The sequence below is a fragment of the Hippocampus guttulatus genome, chromosome 10 (genome assembly GCF_054856545.1).
Source record: "Hippocampus guttulatus isolate MCC_2025c chromosome 10, RoL_Hgut_1.0, whole genome shotgun sequence".
In the NCBI taxonomy this organism is placed as follows: Eukaryota; Metazoa; Chordata; class Actinopteri; order Syngnathiformes; family Syngnathidae; genus Hippocampus; species Hippocampus guttulatus.
In genome coordinates, this window is record NC_141270.1 from 1514762 (window position 1) to 1535874 (window position 21113).

The 21113-nt window shown below is 49.1% G+C and overlaps 3 protein-coding genes across 9 annotated transcripts; all 3 read left to right on the forward strand.

Annotated features, from left to right (window-relative positions):
• Window positions 1-1670: 1670 nt before the first annotated feature.
• kif11 (kinesin family member 11) lies at window positions 1671-10947 on the forward strand. Its single transcript, XM_086122658.1, has 27 exons — window positions 1671-1824; window positions 2025-2100; window positions 2330-2459; window positions 2541-2638; window positions 2991-3069; window positions 3153-3338; window positions 3603-3727; window positions 3815-3905; window positions 4092-4237; window positions 4317-4413; window positions 4807-4902; window positions 5329-5417; window positions 5479-5566; window positions 5797-5870; window positions 6051-6165; window positions 6309-6380; window positions 7008-7143; window positions 7279-7451; window positions 7781-7906; window positions 7988-8143; window positions 8334-8473; window positions 8623-8783; window positions 8980-9098; window positions 9326-9548; window positions 10007-10179; window positions 10464-10574; window positions 10680-10947. Exons 1-27 carry the CDS (start codon window positions 1731-1733, stop codon window positions 10791-10793), a joined length of 3288 nt encoding a protein of 1095 aa, XP_085978784.1. The 5' UTR covers window positions 1671-1730; the 3' UTR covers window positions 10794-10947.
• Window positions 10948-11727: 780 nt separating this feature from the next.
• LOC147198819 (uncharacterized) lies at window positions 11728-14524 on the forward strand. Of its 2 annotated transcripts, none has more exons than XM_086122696.1 (2): window positions 11728-12875; window positions 13096-14524. In XM_086122696.1, the coding sequence occupies exon 1, from the start codon at window positions 12071-12073 to the stop codon at window positions 12857-12859; it is 789 nt and encodes a 262-aa protein (XP_085978822.1). In that variant the 5' UTR covers window positions 11728-12070; the 3' UTR covers window positions 12860-12875; window positions 13096-14524. The 2 variants fall into 2 exon arrangements, 1 of the variants encoding a protein (XP_085978822.1); XR_015102129.1 differs by having other exon boundaries at window positions 11731-12964.
• A 474-nt stretch (window positions 14525-14998) lies between these two features.
• slc22a15 (solute carrier family 22 member 15) lies at window positions 14999-20864 on the forward strand. 6 transcript variants are annotated; one of them, XR_015102146.1, is made up of 13 exons: window positions 14999-15120; window positions 15816-15944; window positions 16034-16166; window positions 16615-16809; window positions 16997-17126; window positions 17211-17271; window positions 17470-17630; window positions 17775-17915; window positions 18497-18582; window positions 18837-19008; window positions 19089-19169; window positions 19376-19531; window positions 19961-20864. XR_015102146.1 is itself a non-coding variant. In XM_086122782.1 (13 exons), exons 1-13 carry the CDS (start codon window positions 15037-15039, stop codon window positions 19985-19987), a joined length of 1503 nt encoding a protein of 500 aa, XP_085978908.1. In that variant the 5' UTR covers window positions 14999-15036; the 3' UTR covers window positions 19988-20864. The 6 variants fall into 6 exon arrangements, 5 of the variants coding, with proteins under 5 accessions (XP_085978908.1, XP_085978906.1, XP_085978909.1 ...); XM_086122782.1 differs by having other exon boundaries at window positions 18497-18600; window positions 18900-19008; window positions 19089-19161; XM_086122780.1 differs by having other exon boundaries at window positions 19089-19161.
• The last annotated feature ends 249 nt before the right edge of the window (window positions 20865-21113 follow it).

A 21113-nucleotide genomic window follows, 5' to 3' on the forward strand; every position in this document is an offset into this window, starting at 1 on the left:
AGAGGTGTCAAATCCAGGTCCCGGAAGTCCAAACCCTGCCGCAGTCTGGCATAAGACACACGTTCTTCGACTCAACCGGCTCGTTTACCTGCATCAAAACGACGCTGAGCACAATCCATTCCTAGTAACTTGAATATATGTACACAAATGGAGCAAATGGGGCGCAATACGAGCCACCGCCACATCAGTCTGAGCGAGTTCATGACGTCACTCGATTTTTGTCGGGGATTTTGTTCAGAATATTCGAAACCGCTCTGTATGAGGCTAAAATGAAGCGCGCGATGCTAGTCAACACCGTTCCACGAATAGCTCCGTTGGGTGTCAAATCAAAAGCCAGTGAGTATTATCTTGCCCGAGGAGGGGGTGTGCCTAGTGTCGCATAAAAGTTGTTGAAACGGAGCAAATATTTCAAGTATATGACGAAGAACAGTTGCCCACTGTATCCATGGCGACAGCATTTCAAGATGCTGCCGTTAGCTGTCGGTCGCCCGGTCAAGCGTAGATTCAGATAGGATGTCGTTCATTTGACACGTGGCTGGACGCGCACACACATCAGAGATATGCAGTTTACCGCGCGTGCATGTGCGCGTGTGCGCGTGTTAAAGAAGAGTGCATCTCGCGGGGTCGAGTGAGTGGGTGGACCCCCCTGAGCAGATGGACTTGTGCTCACCACCGCTCACCGAGACACACAAACAACGTACAGAGCAACTAGATTTTTTTTTTTCGTGCTTGGAGGCATTTTTTGTTTTGGTTTATCACATTTATAGCTCCATTGAAAAGCAATGTCAGATTATTTTTCATTTATGGCTATGATCTTGTGAGTTACAAGATATTTTTTTCCCGGATTTTGAAGAAATGTTTCTTGACATGTATTTGTTCCTGAATTTATTGAGCTTGATGTTCGATCTTACGTGAGGTTGTTGTTCAAGCGCTACAACTGAGGTTGAGTTGAATTGGGGTTTTTTTTTTTTGCCGTGTGAAGTCATGTGTCTAATGGTGACTTTATTCATCATTTGAATGAAAATGAACAACGCATCTTCAGAATGAACATTTGCAATTTGAGCAGTCATGCAGGATTAGTAGTTTGTAAAGCTGGTGAAAATCCCAACGTTCAAGCCAGACACATTTTATGTATTTATTTAAAATTTCAGGTGTTATTTGCCATGTATATAATTTTTTGGATTCATATGGCCATTATTTGTATACGCGTGTCGTGTATTAATACGAATGACAAAGCTAAATTTCTAGCTGGACCTGCTCTCTGTTCCGGATGGATGGCTTTGTAATTATATTGCCTTCATGTGTGTAATCCTTTGGGTGTCCTTTGATGCACGTCTTATTTTTTCATTTTTTTGGGGGGGGGGGGGGAGGGGGCGGGTGCACTGTTACTGTGATGGTTTAAAATCATGGATTTGGTCGATTAAAAACACAATAGAACTGCCAAAAATAACATTCAAAAATGTAGATTGTTCTGTTCTAAGTAATAATAATGATGATATTAATCATATAAAAATAAGTGCGATTAGTTTTAAACGAGAGAAGAAGAAAATCCACGTAGCTAGATAAACATTGATTCAACCTCCCATGATGCTCTACGGGGAGCAGTCACATGTCCGCCTCGCCCAATAGAAAGGCTTGTACTCTTCTGTGATTGGCTGAGTGAAATTTAAAAACTATTCTTTGAAATATTGGATGCCGTTTGGGCGCCACACCGTTTTGTCTGCAGTAGTATGCGTCAGGGACGAGACCGAAGCCCACAAAACGCACACAGACAACATATAAACACAACGGGCGGCGCAGCGGATGACTCGAGAAAGGCCTTCGGTAAGTTTGCAGCTCGTTTGTTTCAGGTTGGGCTGGCGCTGTCTGAGATGCTAACTGTTGCTAGCTTCACGGGGGTTCCGTTAGCAAAGCGAGCGGTACCCAGGCAGTCCACGACAGTCTGCTGCTTGGGGCGCTGCTCGCTTGTCTTTTTACACGCGCCAAGTATCGACGAAACACTGAATCGTCTTGTGTCGCCGCAGTGATGGCTTCAAATCACCAGAGTGCGGTCAAACGGGACGAAAAGGGGAGAAACATCCAAGTCGTCGTCAGATGCAGGTAATCTTCGTCGTTCCTTTTTTTTTCCCAAGTGTCAATCATCAGGTAATCCTCATCGTTACTTAATAGTGTCCATCATTGTGCTTCTGTGTGTATGCGGGGAGTCGAGTCTCTGGCAATTTGAAAACAATGTCTAGATAGATGCTGGAATATTTGAGATTTATCAATGCAAAGATTTAAGGCAGCTGAAAAATGTTGAACAGTTTGCATGCACTTTGTTCCCCGACAGACCTTTCAACACGGTGGAGCGAAAGTCGTCACACAACGTGATTGACTGCGATCCGAACAGGAAGGAAGTTCTGGTGAGGACGGCAGGTGTTAATGACAAGGCGTCCAGGAAGATGTACACCTTTGATATGGTCAGTTGATTTGCAGTCTCCTCGATATCATCGTTCTGCTGACAGGGCTTTAGTGTTGTTGTTGTTGTTGGCAACCCGCAGGTGTTTGGACCCGCCGCCAAGCAGATTGATGTCTATCGGAGCGTGGTGTGTCCCATCTTGGATGAGGTCATCATGGGTTACAACTGCACCATATTTGCGTCAGTACACACAAGCATGCTGGGCAGTCCCTCCAGGATTTCACAGGCTTGTTTGAGATTATTGCTGCCCAAAATGTCTGCTTTTGCGGCAGCGCTTTTCTAAAATTGGCTGTAGATTTTGCATGTTTAATTGCTTTTTCTGTGATGAAATATTAGCATTCAAGTACTTGTGTGTAAATGTATATGCGTCGATCGATCGATCTATATATATATATATAATTTTTTGTTTTGTTTTTTGCAATGATCAACGGAAATTGCAAGCTCCTCCATAATTCAGTGATGGGTTGAATTGTTGCCAGACACTGCAAATTCCTGGAGGGGCTGAACATTGTCCTTGGTTAATGCATTGCAGTTACGGGCAGACGGGCACAGGGAAGACATTCACTATGGAGGGAGAACGTAGTCCAGGCGAGCAGTTCACTTGGGAGGAGGCAAGTTTGACGCGCCTCTCATTGGCCGATGGCCCCCCGCGAACGTTTCCCGACCGCTTGCTTGGCTCTCGTTACGCTCGCAGGACCCACTGGCTGGGATCATTCCCAGAACCCTTCACCAGATCTTCGAGAAGCTGTCCGAGAACGGCACCGAATTCTCAGTCAAAGTCTCGTTGTTGGAAATCTACAACGAAGAGCTCTTTGACCTGCTCAGCCCAAGTGAGGACGTCACCGAGCGGCTGCAGCTCTTTGACGACCCAAGGAACAAGGTACCTTTTTCCAGAGAATGGAGAGTAGGCCCCCCCATAAATCACAAAGTGGGGTGGGGATCTTCGCCGTCATGCCCTCACCTTCTTGAAAGCAGAGCCACGGTCACGGTGTGCTTTTCAGCCGTTCGTTGGATGTCAGGAGAAACGAAAAAAGTGAAACACAATGAGACCGTTGCGCAGCCGCTCCTTTTAACCGGGGGCTTTCTCTCCAACTCGCTCCGATTAAAACACAGCCAGCGTGCTAAGCTGTTGTGTTGCCGACAGCGCGGCATGGTTGTCAGAGGTCTGGAGGAGGTGACGGTCCACAACAAAGATGAGGTCTACCTGATCCTCGAGAGAGGATCCGCCAAGAGGAGGACGGCCTCCACGCTCATGAACGCCTACTCCAGGTCGGACGCGCGCCCTGCCCCCGTCTCCGATTCCGAAAAGTTTTGGTGCCGACTTGCGGCTTTCACTTTTCTTGAATTTGTGCGCAGCCGCTCGCATTCGGTCTTCTCGGTCACCATCCACATGAAGGAGATGACGTTGGACGGCGAGGAGCTGGTCAAGATCGGCAAACTCAACCTGGTAAAGCAAACTTTTGCAACGTGATCCTGATCGTGCGGGGAGAGCAAGTTGGGGCGACGGCTCGGCCCTGAAAGGCAAAAATCTGCCGGCGGCTAAACTCTTGGGGGGGAAGCTCTTCGTCTGAAAATTGTCATTTTGGAGTGCTGAGTGGTGGCATTTTACGTTGTGGGATTGTGTCGGGTTCAGGTGGACCTGGCGGGGAGCGAGAACATCGGGCGCTCCGGCGCGGTGGACAAGCGGGCGAGGGAGGCGGGAAACATCAACCAGTCTCTCCTGACGCTGGGCCGCGTCATCACGGCTCTTGTGGAGAAGAGACCTCACGTCCCGTACAGGTGCGGCGCCGGCGCACATACACGCCGATGATAGATGTCGACGGTGGGGGTGACTTGGTTGTTGACCGACTTCCTGTAGGGAGTCAAAGCTGACGCGTATTCTGCAAGACTCGCTGGGGGGGCGAACAAAGACCTCCATCATCGCCACAGTGTCGCCGTCCTCCAGTAACCTTGAGGTGCGTTTGTCCCAGCATGTATTTAAAAAAAAAAAAAAAAAGTCATAAAATGCAATACTGCAAAGTAATTCCCATTTGTAATAAATGTTGATGTAATCTGATTACTTTTTTCCTCTTGTAATGAAATCTTTATTTATTTATTTTTAAATTTCTCAATATGTAACGCTGGTACATTCCGTTACTCCCCCATACCCGCTTGCTGACACCGTCAGTGTTTTGCGGATGAGTCTGCCAGATCCAGCAATGTAGCGCTCGTAAGAGGCCACAAGTCGGGGCCCTTGTCAGTGTGGGGGGGGGGGGGGGGGCCTGTACCTGTTGGTCCTTTTTGCCTTCAAATGTACATCATGTGTCCTCTAATTTGAAACGACATCAACGCCTTTGGGTTGTGTGCAGGAGACGCTGAGCACGCTGGATTACGCCAGCAGGGCCAAGAACATCATGAACAAGCCCGAGGTGAACCAGAAGCTCACAAAGAGGACGCTCATCAAGGTGAGACCGGCGCCGCACACGCGGCTTCCGATCCAACCACACGCTGCGGTTAGCTGTTAATTGGCCCTCCTGAAGTGCTGCGGTGAGCGCAAGTTGTCTTCAAACGGGCAGACCGCCGTTCTGGTCCCGACAAAGTCTGGGTTTCGCGCAAACCTACGAACAAACATTTGTCCAATAAAGGCAAGGATGGCCACCCACGTTATCAACACCCAAGTTTTTTTTTTTTTGGTGGGTGTGGAAAGGACCCCCTTTCCACACAGAGTTCGGAGACCAGAAGTCGTAATGAACTCCCGCACCGCATCTTGCATCCCGACGTAACGCGTGGGGACGAGGAAATGATGAATGCATTTGGAATCATTCACTCATTCTCGTGGGGAACGAGTGAGCGACTCTCGACGCGCCCGTTGTCTTTTTGTCCACGCTCAGGAATACACGGAGGAGATTGAGCGTCTCAAGCGAGACCTGGCCGCCGCCAGGGACAAGAACGGCGTCTACCTGTCAATGGAGAACTACACGTGTGTGCCGCCGTGCTGTCATTCTGCCCGCGCACGCGTTCTGAAAAGTTGTGCCTTTCAGGAGCATGATGGAACAGATCACCGCCAACAACGAAAACATCCTGGAGTACACCGAACGCATCGCCGTCATGGAGGACGAGCTGAAGAAGGTAGACGATGAACCCGTCCAACGTTTGTACTCGGGTGCTGCAAAGTTTTCATCCAAATTGCACGCGCACTCCCCAAATCGGATGTATGCCGTACAACACGTTACAAAAAAAAGTTCCATCGAGATGAATCCGAACTGCTTTTGAAAGCGCCTTTCTGCGAATTGCGCGGGCACGATTGTCGCAGCCGGTTGAGTCCCGATCTTAATGCCGATCGTGTGGCGTGCGTGCAGGTCGGCGACCTGTTTGTGGACAGTAAAAGTAAACTGGAGCACTGCGCCTCCGAGCTGCTCGACAACCAGCAGAGGTGAGAGGAGTCTTTGGCCTCCCGACGACCACCAACCGGGCGCCCTCGGCATCACCTCGCGGCGGCTTCTCGGGGGCACCGAATCGATCGCAAACGGTCCACTTGGCGACGGATTCGGTGGCCTCAGAATGAAATGAAAGGAACACCTGGCGCGTCTGTGTCCGTCCGTCCTTTGCGTAGACTGGAGGAAACCGGCCGGGACCTGGAGGCCACCAAAGACAAGCTGGCCGAGGAGGAGTTCGTCAGTGGTGAATTGCGCGCAGCCCAGGAGAATCTCTACAGCGCCGCCACGCAGGTGCCACCTCTGACCTCGTACGGGGGCGCGACAAGCTACTTTTTAGTATTGGACCTGCAATGAATTAGCAACGTACTAAGCGGTGGCCGTCCTCGTGGGACTCTTTAAGAAAATATCAATAAATTACACCGATGTATTTGCAGCTGCTGAACACGGCGGACGCCAGCACCAGCGACGTCTTGGGTCTGCACGCCAAGCTGGACAGGAAGAAGCTGGTAATGCTGAGACTCTCCCTTAGCATGCGGGCTTCTCTTGGCGCGCGCCATTTTTTTTTTTTTTTTTTTTTCTCTCTCTCTGAGTCTCAGCCAGAACATTTGGTTCAACACATTTCAAATCTAAAAGCGCACAAACAAATAGAAACTTAGCCTAAGGCTGTGTGGTCATGAATGAACAGTCAGTGATACAAGAGTCACTTTCCAAATGTGCCCGTCAAGTGTGCTTGAGAGCACAGAACTGAAGAATAAATGATCGGAAGGCCACAAGTTGATATTACAAATTTGCATTTGCAACACAGAAGGGATAATAACGGTCTCATGTCATCAAATCAAATAGGGACCGTGTAACGGACCTGTGCGTGTGAAATATGCCAAGTCCCACCCTTGTGGGACGTTTATCCCAATCCACTTGCTGCAACTTTTCATCCTCAGCGGCAGCACTTCACTGACTGTCTTGTCTGTGCTCCATGTCCAAACATTTCTTGGTAGTGGTTTTCGATGACGAATTGTTTCCCAGCTCCGTTTTTCGATATCGGTTACATTTGCTTAGCGGTACCTTGTATCTGCGGCCCGATGATTAAAGTTGATCATTTTTCATGCATGTCACGTGTGTTGCGGCGCGTGCAGGTGGAGCAGCACAACGTGACAGCTCAGCAGAGCTTCGCCGAGCGCATGGCGGCGGCCTTGGGCGGCGTGCAGCGCAGCGTCCAGCAGCAAGGCGACAAGCATCGACACGACCTGAGCAGCTATTCGCGGGCCGTCGGTACAGACGCCGTACTCGCGATCGTTTTCTACAAAGAGATCTTGCAGCACTACAAGATGGCAGACGCGCTATCGAGTGGATTGGGGGGGGGGGGCTTCCCACCGGGTGTCTTGTCACGGTGACCTCTTGTCGTAGACGGCGTTGTGGCGGGCAGCGAGGCGGCGCTGACCCGCGCTGTGAGCGGCGTGGAGGCCCTGGTGGCCGGTGTGGGGCGGCTGCTGGGCGAGGGCGTGGCGCGCCGGCAGGAGCGCGTGCGGCGCCACTGCCAACTCGGCCAGCGCGACCGGGAGACCATAAAGGAGCTTCTGGTGAGCGCAGCCTCGGGTCTTGTTTCACTGTTTTTGTGCTTTCTAACTGTCTGAAATATTTTTTGCTCCTTGTCTGGCACTTTGTATATAATGGCGGTTGTTTGAAATACATTTTAGTCGAGTGGTACCAATTATACTTTTCAACTGGAAGACCGCCTCAGTCGAAGCAATTGCAACAATCAAACATCGTGTCGATATTTTTTCTCTCCTTTCTCTGTTCTCCACTTCTCTTTTGTCTCGATTGCTCTCTTTTACATGTTCTCTTTCTCGCTTCCTTTTTTGCTTTTGTTCTCACCCCCCCCCCCCCCCCCCCCCTTTACTGCACGTAGGAAGAGCACCAGCGAGACATGGAAGAGGTCCTCCAGGTTCAGACTCTGATGGGTTTTTCAGTGCTCCAAGAGCTGAGCGCCTCCCTCAGGTCCACCGCGGAGGCGCAGCGAGCCCTGGCCGACAAGGTTGTCAAGTCTGCTTGAAAAAAAAAAAAAGAAAAAGAAAGAAAGCAGTTTGTCACGGCACTCGTTCTGACCCTGTGTCAGGTGGAGGCCATGAAGGAGACGGGCAAGTTCTTCAGCGGCCTGGTTGGAGACCTCGCGGCTCTGCGAGAGGCCACCGTGCAGGACGTGAACGTCCTGCTGGACCAACGGGACCAGCTGGAGGAGAAGATCCGAAAAGCTCAGGAGAATAACCAGCAGGTGACGGGTGCTTTGCGAGCTTCTTTGCCTTAGCTGGCCAACAAACATGACAGATTTGGACAAAGTTCTATTTAGAATTTGACATCTCGCTTTCAAGTTTGAGTTACGGTTTCCGAGTTTCAAGCCGTGCAACCATAGACGGTAGTGCTGTCCCTTTCCAACGTGTGAGCTTCCTGTCCCCCTCCTGCAGAGAACCAAGCAGACCATCCAGATGTTGCAGGACCAGCTCAACCTGCTGTCCAAGGAGGCGCACGAGGACTATGAGAAGCTGTGCTCGTTCTCCGGAGTCCTGAAGACGCCCCTTCATAACCTTCGAGACAACCTCGGCAGGTGACTCCGCCGTCATCGTGTGTTGGGTCGAGCAACAAAACCTCCCGCGGCTTCAACAACAACCCGTCCGTCCTTGCTTCTTCCCGTTGTCCACCGGCAATTTAAACACCCGCCGGATCGCGTGGCCGCTTGGCTCGTGCGTCCCTCAGCGGTTGCGAGTCCTTGGAACGTCGGGGGTCCACCCGGGCGGATCTGCTGTGCTCCACTTCCTCGTCCCTCGCCTCAACGCTGCGACGCCACGCGGACGAGAGCCAGCAGACCCGGCAGGAGGCCGACGGTTACCGTGAGCACCTCCAGCGCAGCGTGTCGGGTACGAGGCGTCTGCTCTTATTCCGGTGTCCCAGTCGGAGTTGAATGACGATGAGACCCATTCACTCATTGCCTACTCCATAATCCATACGATGCGATTTCTAGTGGACGTTTGAGTCCACTCTATTGTGCGCTGCACGAAAATAGCCACTGCGGCTGATTGCCAACTTGGCCCCGGGGCCCCCGCGCGTGTGCAGGTTTACTTCAACGAGACCGGGATTGGTGCTCGGCACTGGAGCGGCACGCCGACGAACGAGTCCAAGAGCATCTGTCATTGGCGGCCGAGGAGTCGGCCGACGCGGAGATCCTCGTTGAGGTACAGGCGGTGCCTTTAGTCGTACGTGGGCCTTCAGCGAGAACACTTTAGTGCTCAAGCCAAAGCTATGTCGTTTCTGCAAGTAGTACCTCAGTGGCCATTTTTGCGCCAAGGAGCCAAACGCCATTTTGTCACGATGTGGTGCGACCAGGCATTTGCGATTGGCCACGACACGAGGGGTCTCGGCGGCACACGGGCTTCCTCGTCTCTCTCTCTCTCTCCTCCAGAGCGTGAAGACGCATGGTACCGAGCAGCTTCATACGTTGGAGGCGGCGCTAAGGGCCCACCAGGACGAGATGAAGCAGACCCTGGAGAAGATGCGCAGCCAAATCTCCTCGGGCGCCGCCTCCCTGGACCGGCAGGAGGCCGACATCCGCGAGCAGGTGAACGCCGGTCAGCGGCTGGTCCAAAACTTCCTGCAGGAGGAACTGCGCCACGACGTGCCCACCGGTAAAAAACTTCACACGCCGCTCTGCGCGCTCAGCAGGCCTGCGACAAATATTCAGTTGAGCCATTCATCAGGCGCCTGGTTTAGATGGTTATTTTTATTCTCTCGCGGTTTTTTGGGTAACTGTTGTTATCAGTAACACCTGTCAAAAATGTTGCAAAAGATTGCTTTCCACAGTATTAGCAGGTGTTTACAAATGTCTTTATTCAAGAAAAGGTTTCATTTCAAGGTGGACTGTAGAAATCGGAGACTAGTGAAAGTCTGAGGATTTGGACAATGTCAAGCGCAACCTTAATTTATTTTTAGAATAATTGGTGAAAAATTTGGTAGAAATAATTTAGGGTATCGTATCCACTGGCTCCACTGCGTTTAAATTCACTAAGCACACGAAATGGCAGCCATCGCCTCAATTGTCCTTTGACTGACACCCGTCGCTGTCCGACCCGCGACGCCCTCTTAGGTCAGACGCCGCAGAGGCGGGACTTTGTGTACCCGCGCCAGGTGGCCAAGACGTGGAGCCGCACGGAGATGCTGGAGAATCTCAGGAGGCAACAGGACGAGCTGAAGGCCGCCATCGAAGACGAGGAGCAAGAGCGTGACCATGAGTCCGAGGATGATGACAAAAGCAGCCAGGTGGGACGGGAATCTTAACCATAAAGTCTTTCTTCCATATGCAAGTTTTCAGTTTTCACCCATTCCTTGGTGGAGCGGGGGGGGGGGGTATATTTATTTATTGCTTTGTTGCAAGCTAAAAATGTTTGTGCGAGCAAGCTTCCGATACGCAGCTATGTGAAAAAAGTGAACTTTGGCACTGCCATAGGTTTTCTTATCTTATAAACACATGCAGCCCAACAAAGACGGGAGAGGTGTAAATGGCCACCTCTGGTTAGCACGCTTTGATCCCGTGCTGCGTTCAGGGCTCCCTGGAGGACGAGCTGAGCACATGCAATGAGAGCGTGGCCACCGAGGGCTCCTTCATTGACGAGAACCTGGTCTTCAACGAGACCAAGCGCCTTCCGTTCTTCAAGGTGAGCCCGCTGCAACAGAGATGTCCATCGTGATGGCACGCGTACGCACGGTGCTTCCCATACTGACGTGAGAATCTGTTTTGCTCTCATGTGAATGTGCTCCAGCAAAAGAAGGCCAGGAGGAAAGAGGACAAGGTCCCAAGCAGGCCCAAAGTGTGCGACAGTGAGGCCGGGACCACCCCACAAAATTCCCGACTCCCGCTGCGCTGTCAGAACTAAACTCATCCGTTTTCCCATTTTGGTTTTTAGTTGCCAGTTAGCATTGCCTTTTATGTGTCTGTTTTAATCTGTCATGTTATTCGCGTTTTGTGATTATGCTTTTCATTATGAAATGAGTAACAGTTAAGATGAATAAAAGTAATTTCAAAACTGAGGGGTGTATGTACAGTAATAATGTAGAATGTGGCAGCCTCCCAGGACTTTGTAACGTCACAATCATGCCAACAAATACAGCGCTACCATGACTGATGATTTGGGACGTTTGCTCATTTATAAACAAAAAGGTGTTCTTTTTCTTTGCTGTCAAGGTATAACCAAAAAGCAGTGGCGTTTTGCCTCATTGCTTGCATTTCAGGTCATTTCAATGGAGATAATTGGTCCCGTGATCTGAATTGCGATTATTTTACTCCCGTTAGAATGTGATTGCAATGACAGGTATAGGTTTATTCAGTATAACATAGAAAGCCGTTTTTTTAACAGCCAAAAAAAAGACGACCATGTATCGTAAGGCGTTTTAGCCGGAAAAAACCCCGCCCATGAAAGTTAACCGTTTTTGACAGCCAAAAAAAACCCCCGAGCATGTACTGTATAGTATTAGTCGGGCGGGTTGTTTTAACCGGAAAAAACGACCATGTACAGTGAGGCGTTTTGACGGGAATCCGCGAAAATTTCAAAGCCCTGGTATATACTGTATGGGCTAGTGAATTAGTTTTATTTAATTTGGTTAATCGTGGTGGCGGTTACTTCCGGTTTTGAAGGCGCTGCCCTCGTCGCGCCAGATTAGTTATGAAAACCCCCCAGCAACGACCATTTGTGTTCCTCAACCAAGCGCATTGGACACGGTGGCGGGGTGCTAATTGTTTAAATTTACGAGTGAAATTGCGGTCAACGAGGGAAAATCCAAATAAGAACGGAGGCAATTTGAATCAGGCATAGAAAAAGGCCGTACCGCTCAAGGCGGGGTTCGTTTTCTTGTGGAAGGCGGTTGACTCATTGAATTCCCGGAAGATCATTCACTGGACGTCACTTTTGTCGTCCAGTGAACACGAGCCAACACGTTCAAGGTGTGACGCTGTTTTATACTCGATCTTGGGAAGTTTAAAGTCCTTTCCACGGGGCCTACAGCAAGTTCGTGGATTTGAGAAAGCGTTGTTACTTTCGGTTTCGACCGTGCTGCCCTCATTTTGGTTTTGTACGCCTCAAAGTAGCACATCAGCCGCCTTATCTGAAGTGTCTGAAAAGTCCAGTTGCCTTTTGTTTTCTATCTGGGAAGGAACATGAAGCGTCCGGTGTCATTTTGTCTATGTTTGTGGTCACTTATTGGCTCCGCCGTCGGCAAGATCGTGAATGTATACGTCGCTGAGGGCCAAACGCTGACTCTGCGGCCCAAGCTTCAAGGCCCCGTCCAGAGCGTGGAATGGAAGCGGAACCGCGACATTGTCGCCGAGTGGGCCGGAAGTGAAGTGACCCACTACGACGACCGAATCGCCTTGAACGTGAGCAACGCCGTGCTGGAGCTTGTGGGCGTGGTCGCGGCGGACGCGGGCACCTTCACGGTGTCTTTGAACAACGTAATGCAGGACGACGTCTTCGCGGTCCAGGTGATCAAGTTCGTGCCGAAACCGGAAGTGCACCCGACCCCGCTCGCGTGCTCCGAAAACTTGGAGACTTGCACGCTCCACTGCGGCGGGGACACGAGTGGCAGGGAGCCTGTCACGTACTTTTGGAGAACCGAACCCGGAGAGGAAATGCCGGGAGTACGCAACAGGACCATCGACCGAACGACATCCGCGGTCAAGAGTTTCTTTTGCATCATGCAGAATCCCTTGGGCCGGATGGAGAGCCAAGCCTTTGCCAACCCCTTCTATCAGGACCGACCTGGGGGCGGCTTGGGACCAGGCGGGATCGCGGGAGTCGCCTTGGGCACGCTCGCGGCCTTGTGCAGTGTGGCGGTGGCCGCCTGGTTTTTCAGCAAGCGTCAAAGAGGCTTGAATTTAAGAGCACCCAATGGAGCCGCGGGGGGAACAAACTTGGAAACGTCACGACCGCTGAACAGCAACAATTGACCGGCGAGGTTGCCAGGTGACACGCTGACTGTTACTCCGGTCGTGAAATCGAAGCTCAGTCGCCTCAGATGTTTGAGGACGTCACCGTCGACAGATTGAGTCGAGGTTTAGTTCCACTTTGAAAGCCAAAAGTTTTTGCAAGAATACAGCAGGACATTTTCTCTTGTGCTTGCATCACTTCCTGTTAGAACATATGGTTCTGAAACACCTTTTGTTTTGTCTATCTGTTTTTTCAGGTTCCAGCCTGCAGAGGCACTGTTGATTCAAACTAAAGATGGAGAGCATTCATTGCTGCTGTTTATTTGTGAAATCATCATTTAGTAAGTTCAAATCATTTGACAGACGCAACTTTAGTACATAGCTTGAGTTAGGACAGAGAGAAATTTGAACTGCAATCAATGACCCTAGCTCGCTTGTGACCCCCAAAAAGTCCAAATGAAAATGCAGTTTTGAAATCAGTTTGAAAATAGTGTCAGTTGGCGTGAAGTTGAAAATAATCCGACTTTGAGTTGGAAGTGAAAGCATCTTAGCTACACTGGCTTTTATCGAGCATTTAACGCTTCTGTTTGTGAATCAACGCTTGCTCAGTTTAAGTTTTGGGGGATATCAAATGTTTGTTCCAATTCAATTCACACACGTGTCAAAGCATTTCCTTCTCAAGTGAAGCATTCATTTGAGTGCAAACCTCCACCAAGACCCCAAATCCAAATTTGGATCTGCACATATGCTCTTTATGTCTTAATATATTTGGCATGAGCATTTTTCTTTTGTTCCAGGCGAAATGAAGGAGGAACAAAAATATGAGAATGTGAACACCCAAAATCTTGGATCTGGGTGGAGTTAATGGATGAGATGTGCCTACCCTAGCTTTCTCTCCAAATGATATTTAATATTTTAGCACATCCTCAGCAAATGCTGATAAACACTTTTAATGCGTCAATTCAGCATATCTTGAGAATTGCAGAAGGGTCGCCTCCGTTGGTTTCCTCTTATCTGACTGTCAACCGTAGGCTCCTTGGGGCCATACAGAGTTGAGCATGGTTCTCCTGTTTCACAACCCCCCCACACAACAACACTCGCACAGTAATACAAATGCAGAATTAAACATAATAAATCATATTGAAATCAACCGTTTCCAAATTGACTCCATCACTTTGTCAAGACAACAAAAATCAAACCCATTGATTGAAATTGCGATAAAAGTAGACATGTACTAGTACTCGGCCATCAATGGAGTTTTTTGTATCAAACTGATTTTTTTTCTCTTTCTCAAGAGGATGCACTTATTTTCTGTAAAGAAACACATTTTTAAAATGATTTCCGTGATGTTGATGGGAATTAGGAGACCTAAATCCCAGAGTGGGAAATGAAACAAACGGCACATCTGTCTTGAATTTCAGTGTTTTTTTTGTTTAGAGAAATTTAATTGTGTGGGGGGGGGGATAATGGGCCTCTGGCAATGATGTGCCAGGGCGTTTTAGTGTCTCACAATTGTGTTGCAGCAGTGCTTGTATTTATTTATTATTGTTTTTCGTTGAGCTTGTTCAAAAGAAGTTGCTATTCAGAATTCATGCTACTGTTCATAACAAGTTGTTCATTATACAAGATGCTCTTCTGAAGATTGTACATTATTCAAATTGCTTATATAAAAGTTTCTTCATAAGATTGTGCGTAGCAGTGTTTTTTCTTCCATACAAGTGGCGGCTAACAATTAAAGGTGCTGTTCATAATACATGTTGTTAGTACAAATTGCTCTTTAAAACCTACAGTAGGTGATGAAAACAATTTGATAATTTTTTTTTTTTACAACCTATTAAAGAAACGCAAGCCACAAGAAAACAAAGCAACAGTGTAGTCATTATGAAAATACAAAAAACACTAATGAGATTAAAAAAATAAACGAAGAGCAAAAAACCCCAACAGTTTGAACCATTTATTTGTTTATAGAATTAAGGAACAGAAGTTGGTATTCCTGTATTGTCTGGTTTAATATTGAATAAAAAAAATTTTTGGAATACCCAAATTTGAATTTGTGGATGAGACATTTCGCAAACACAATTACTAAATTTATAACAAATGTTTTGCTTTGCAACATGAAGGCGTCTTGAAAACCAAGCCGGAAGTGCTGGTGGTGGTTGCTCTTGCTAGTAATCTTTGCGACTGTCCGTGCAGTCGGAATGGATGTGGAGGAGGCTTTTCAGGTGGTCGGAGAGTTCGGCGCTTACCAGAAACGAGCCGTGGCCGTCCTGGCTCTGACTCAGGTGAGGCTTGCCCACCTTCAAACAGTCTAACTTGCGTACAAACGACAGCAAAATACACGTACCCTGAGCCAAATCCGCAAAGAAGTCCGAGTGGTCCTCTTCGTGTGGTGACGTGGCGCGCGTGGAAAAGATTTTTGGACACATGTATGACGACACATATGTTTGTATGTGTACACGACCTGTGCAGATGTTTGATTATTTTGCAGGTAAACGCGTCATCCGTTGTCGCGAGTTCACTTCGTGCCAAACTCGCTTTAGAAAAGAACCTATTGTGACCGTTGAGATTCTTGGATGAAGTTAAAACTGATTGTGACAAAGATTCCACACAATATCCGAATCACTATTCAATTCGGCTTTCATACAACATGTTTGTAATTATTTTATCAACCTACAGTGCTCGTTTTGTTTATTTGGGTGCTTCTGCTCGGACTTGTGACGCAATTCCTTGGTCGGATATAGTCGCAGTCTAATGACGTACAACACGAACGCCGCCTGGTCTGAAATGTCCAACTGGGAAAAGTGTATTCACGCATATTCCCTCGACAACACACACAGAAGCAAAACGTTTTCTGAACAAAATAAAGCAATAGGAACAGGTAGTAAAAAGATGTCCATTCTAAGCGACTCGGGATCGTCAACCTGGCGTATGCTCCAGATGATGTCATTTGAGCTGCATGTCTGCGCATGTGTTTCAGGTGTATATGGCGTGCCAATCCATGTTGGTGGTTTTGGTGGGAGCATCTCCAGAGTTCCACGTGGAGAAGCACGACGGCGTCCAGTCGTCGGTCACGTTTTTCGGGGACGTAGACTCCATCGTGACCGAGGTGAGAAAACGTTCTCGTGCGGGCAGCACCTCTGCCAGGACGCCGTGAGCGCTGCTCTCCCTTTTGTGCCGCCTCCTCATCCTCCTCAGTGGCTCCTGGTCAAGCAGCAGGCCTACAAGGTCAGTTTAGCCGGATCGCTGTTCTTCGCCGGCCTCCTGCTCGGGAGCTTCATCTTCGGGCCGCTCTCCGACGCCGTCGGGAGGAGACCCGTCTACCTGACGGGTGAGGGCTCACATTTGGACGCGCTGGGTGACGGCGTGATCCGACAGCATCAAGCCAAACTGCGTGACGTGACCTACAGCATATCTTGACATAACAACATGACCCAAAAATGACACGTGACAACAGAACGTGGAAGGCTTGCCATGACATGCACAAATGACATGGGAGCATGTGACATGTCAAAATGACAGGAAAAATTAGGCCCAACAGGATAACATAACATGAACTGTGTGACACACCATGACATGACATAACATGACATGTCAAGATGATGTGAGAAAATGAGGCCTGACAACATGTTACATGACAATATAGCCTGATGACGTGACATGAAACACATGACACCTTGATATGACACCGCAACGCTTATCATGTCCCAACAACGCCAACTCATGACACGGCAGGCCAATGCAACGCACAGCTACACGGTGCGGTTTTCCACGGCAAGGTTTGATGAGCGTGGCGTGTTGGGGCGCAGCTCTGTTCTTGGAAGTGCTCCTGGGTTACGTGACGGCGGCGTCTCCGAGCTACGAGGTGTTTGCTGCGTCGCGCCTCCTGGTGGGTCTGATGAACGGCGCTATCGGCTTGGTCAGCTTCATCCTCACACAGGAGTACGTGGGCAAGTCCTACTGGGCCATAACCGGTATGCATTTCCTTGTTCTCACTTAAACTGGATGTGAAAGTGATATTTCTGTCACTCATTCCTTTGTAAAGAATTATTTGTGGACTGTTGAAGTGAATGATTGACTGCATTTTTGCACCAAATTTGACAACGGGGATGTGTCGGAATGCTATATATTTTTTGTTTGTTTTGCATTTCCCTCCGGCAGGGACGCTGACCAGCATGACGTTTGCGGTGGGCATCGCCCTCTTTGCAGCTCTGGGTTTCACCATTAGGCCGTGGAGGACTCTGGCGGCGGCGGCCAACACTTGGGGGGTCCTCTGCTTCCTGCTGTCTGCGTGAGTGCCCGCGCCCACTCGGTCGCGGCTGGCGAGGCGACGTCTGACCTTTTTCTTCGGCGTGGCCGTCTCCCGTGTCGCCAGAATGCTTCCGGAGTCTCCTCGCTGGCTCTACTGTCGTCGTCGCACCGAGCGAGCGCAGGAGGTCAGTGGAAGCAATGTCCAGGATCCTTATTTGCAATTTTCGTACTGGGGCGGAAAAACTGCTTTTGTGTGTGTGTGTGTGTGTTTGAGGGGGGGGGGGGGGGGTCATGTTGCATTTCTGCTCTCAATTTGCTCAATGTGGTACTTTTTTGATTGGATCACTGTGAGCTTAACTGACAAATTGTGTGTGCGATTGGAGGTGATGCGCTTCATGGCGCTGATGAACGGTCGCCCCGCGCACAAGCTGAGTCTGAGGCCGGCGGACGGCCACGATGGCAGCGACGGTGGCAGGTTGGGCATCCTGCGGTTGGCTGCCCATCCCCTCCTTCGCCTTAGGACGCTCCTGCTCATGTATATTTGGTGAGGATCGTCTCTTGACCTCGCGTAGCCATGGCAACCCTACACAGGCAGCAGAAAGATGCAACATCACATCATCAATTCAATAAAAAATTAACTTGGTCTGCGTGCGTGTGTGTGTGTATGTGTGTGTGTGTCTCTCTCCAGGTACGTGTGCAGTCTGGTGTACTATGGCCTGACGCTGGGCGCTGGTGACATGTCTGGAAATCGTTACCTGAATGTGGCCATGTATGGCCTCGTAGAGCTGCCCGCCTACCCGCTCTGCGTTTACTTTATGAACCAACCCTGGTGAGACACACACACACACACTCACGTTTGAAGCCTGAGATGGGGCAAAAGGTCAAAAAGTTCAAGGGGGAAAGCCACAAAATTGTTACACTAGTTTGTTAATTCATTACTGGTATTTTGCAATCAAAAGCACATTTTCATTGTTGCTGGTATTTTATAGCACCAAATGATTGTTGGAAAAATGATGAGCATCAAAGTCACTGTTGTGCATGGGGGACAAAAAAAAAATATTTTAATCAAATGTTTCACGGCTCTATAATTAACTCGTTGTCAGTCCGAGTGCATTAAAACTGGCAAACGAAAAAAAAATGGTTGCCAGTCCGCGAACAGCATGTACTTGTCTCAACCGGTTGAGGACCACTACTGTAGTGTCCCATACGCAGCCATCCTGTCACTTGCCGCTAGAGGGAGTCCCGCTGCCAGTTTGCGTGAGACGGGTGGGCCATTGTCACCATGACGACGAATATACTGGAGGAAGGTGTCTTTCATAGCTGATCCTTGGTGTAGTTTGAACAAAGCGTGCCACACAGACGCATCTTTGGGGGGGAAAAAAATCCTGAACGTGTGACTGTGTGTTTCAGGGCTGGGCGGAGGAAGAGCTTGTCGGGTTTCTTGTGTTTGGCCGCGTGGGCCTGCCTCTGCACCATCTTCATCCCGGAGGACACGGGTGAGATGCGCTCGCAAGGCGAGTGCAAAGTAGGCGCGGCTGGAAACATGTGCTCATCTTCAACTGGATCCCATCCAAATGTTTGGTGGATTTCATCGATTCACTGGAGTTGCACATGATCATTAATAAAAAATAAATAACATCCATCCAATGTCATAATATTAATAGATAAGAAAATTCTTTTTTAAAAAACAAGGGGGCGGGGGGGTTTAACTGCTCTTCCTATCTCAACAAGTTTTATTTTGTCGGGTCAGTGCTCGAGATGGCGCCGCACGCAGGGATTGCAAACCCGGCCATCGTTCTGCCTTTGCGTGCAGAGTCGTCGCTGGCCGCGACCTCCTTGGCGCTGTTGGGAAAGCTGACGGTGAGCGCGGCGTTCAACATCGTCTACGTGTACACGTCAGAGCTGTACCCCACCGTGGTCAGGTGAGCGCAGGCGCAGCCAACCGGGCCTCGCGCACCCGCGTGCGGACGCACTGGCCTCATTTTCGTTTGGCCGCTTTCAGGAACGCCGGCCTGGGAGTTTGCGCCATGTCCTGCAGAGTGGGAGGGATTCTCGCCCCCTTTGTTCCTTCTATGGTGAGTGAGTGAGTGCCTTCCCTTCCTTCCTTGACTCACCATTTGAATCGATTTGATTGATTTTTTTTTTTTTAAATCTAGTTTGTTCTTTTCTTCCTTTTTGGTGCCAAATGTATGATGAATATGGTGAATATTAGTGCTGTGACCTTCTCACGGGACTCATGAACTGTCTGTCTGTCTGGTTGTACCTCCCACGATGCCGCGCGTCACACAGCGCGCGTTGGCCACAGCCGTTCCGTTCGGGGTTTTCTGTTTGAGCGGCCTCTCTGCCGCCGCTTTGGTGCTCCTGCTGCCCGAGACCCTCAACGCGCCGCCGGCGCAAACCCTGGAGCAGCTCCTTCCCGCCCGCAGACGAGTTCTGGAGAGCAAGGTGACGCACGCATGCGCAGCCGCATATGAAGTGGCTGAAAATGGAGTAAAATGGCAAATGTTCTTGAAAGCACGCCGGCGGCGGTCTTCAAGCCTCTTACTCAATGGCCGGTTTTCTCGGTGTCCTGTCCTCATGAGCCCCTCTCTCCAGCCTGATTTCGATGTCCCCCTTGCTCCAACACCCCCGGAATCAAATAATCACGTTCCCTCTGCGGCTTGCGCAAAGCTTGCTGATGATGAGCTGATGATCCTTTGAATCAGCTGTGTTGGAGGAAGGTAACGTCTAAAACGGGCCGGGGCTGGATAGGGTCTCACGAGGACCAGATTTGGAAAGAATTTAGTTGACTTGAGTAGTTGAAGATGTGCCTGTTTGGCGAGTGATCGGTCATTTGACGCTGTCATCATTTCTTGGCCCGCTCCTGCTCCCCAGCCTCTCCTCTACCAAGATGATAAGTGAGAAATGACAAGCAAGTGTCAAAAGAAGTCACCGGGGCCATTTTCAAGGTGGAGCGGCGCATCCGACTGTCCATGGGACCTCAGGCTGGCCGGTGGCCTTGCCTCCAAGTGGGCGTGACAAGCGGGGAAAGATGCGGATCGTACCACCCAAAATTGCAAAAGAGCTTTTTTTTTTTTTTGCAATGCCTTCTCGGATTGTTTCACGATGAAACCTGTTTGAGTGGTGATAATCATTTTTATTCACGTGTACAGATGTTTATAAATGGTCTATTTTTTTCATGAAAAGTTTTTTTCTTTTCTTCAGTGATGTTAAAAAAAGGAACAGACGAAGTGATGCCTTCAAATCAACATGAAGTGCTTCTTCCGTCTACAAAATAATGTAGAAAGTATTACTAATTACAAGAAAATGTCAAGTCACATGAGGATGACTGAAAGGATGCATGTCGTTTTTTTTCCATAGTTTAAAACGGATCACATACGATTCTTGACTTTTGGAGGCCTCTCCGTCATTAGCGTGATTATTTCTTTTTTACTTGGGTAAACTGTCATCAATTTAGGATGTGCCGAAGCCATTTACGATCACCTTTCAATCTGTTTGCCATGATTTTGTTGCCACGACGGATGATTGTCAAAGTCGTCGACTTTGCCAATTTGTAGTCCCGGCCGAGCTTTGTCTGAGATCGGTACTGGTACGAAGATGGTTGAAAAGATAGGTGCCTACCATTGACTGAATTCATGTTGTTTACAGTATGTGCATTATGGAGAGAATCACATTTAACCTGAGATGAAAAATTGATATTTTTGATGAAAATTGGTCAAAATGCCTTAGTCGTGTTTCAACTGGTTGACCTGATTTAAATGCGCTCTTTTCAACCTGATTTTGCTCTAAGGAATGCTTCCTTTCCAACCTTTTCAAAAAGGCGAAAATGAATATGGTGACCCCACTGCATAGATGTTAACGTGAACGCTATTACCACTTATTTTATTGTTTTTAAATTTGTGTCAATCACGTGACGTGAATTTAACCAATAGGTAGCAGAGGCCAGAATTAGCTTTCGGTGAGGGATTGCTGGTGCTGTTTCAATTATGGCCACCGTGTGTCGCTACTGAATGAAAGCAGGGAGTAG

Coding starts and splice junctions, on each gene's coding strand:
- LOC147198819 (XM_086122696.1), top strand. CDS start 12,071: ATGAAGCGTCCGGTGTCATTTTGTCTATGTTTGTGGTCACTTATTGGC.
- kif11 (XM_086122658.1), top strand. CDS start 1,731: ATGCGTCAGGGACGAGACCGAAGCCCACAAAACGCACACAGACAACAT. Junction 3,728..3,814: donor CTCATGAACGCCTACTCCAG/GTCGGACGCGCG, acceptor ATTTGTGCGCAG/CCGCTCGCATTCGGTCTTCT. Junction 9,099..9,325: donor ACGCGGAGATCCTCGTTGAG/GTACAGGCGGTG, acceptor TCTCTCCTCCAG/AGCGTGAAGACGCATGGTAC.
- slc22a15 (XM_086122780.1), top strand. CDS start 15,037: ATGGATGTGGAGGAGGCTTTTCAGGTGGTCGGAGAGTTCGGCGCTTAC. Junction 16,810..16,996: donor GTCCTACTGGGCCATAACCG/GTATGCATTTCC, acceptor TCCCTCCGGCAG/GGACGCTGACCAGCATGACG. Junction 19,532..19,960: donor GACGAGTTCTGGAGAGCAAG/GTGACGCACGCA, acceptor CCTGCTCCCCAG/CCTCTCCTCTACCAAGATGA.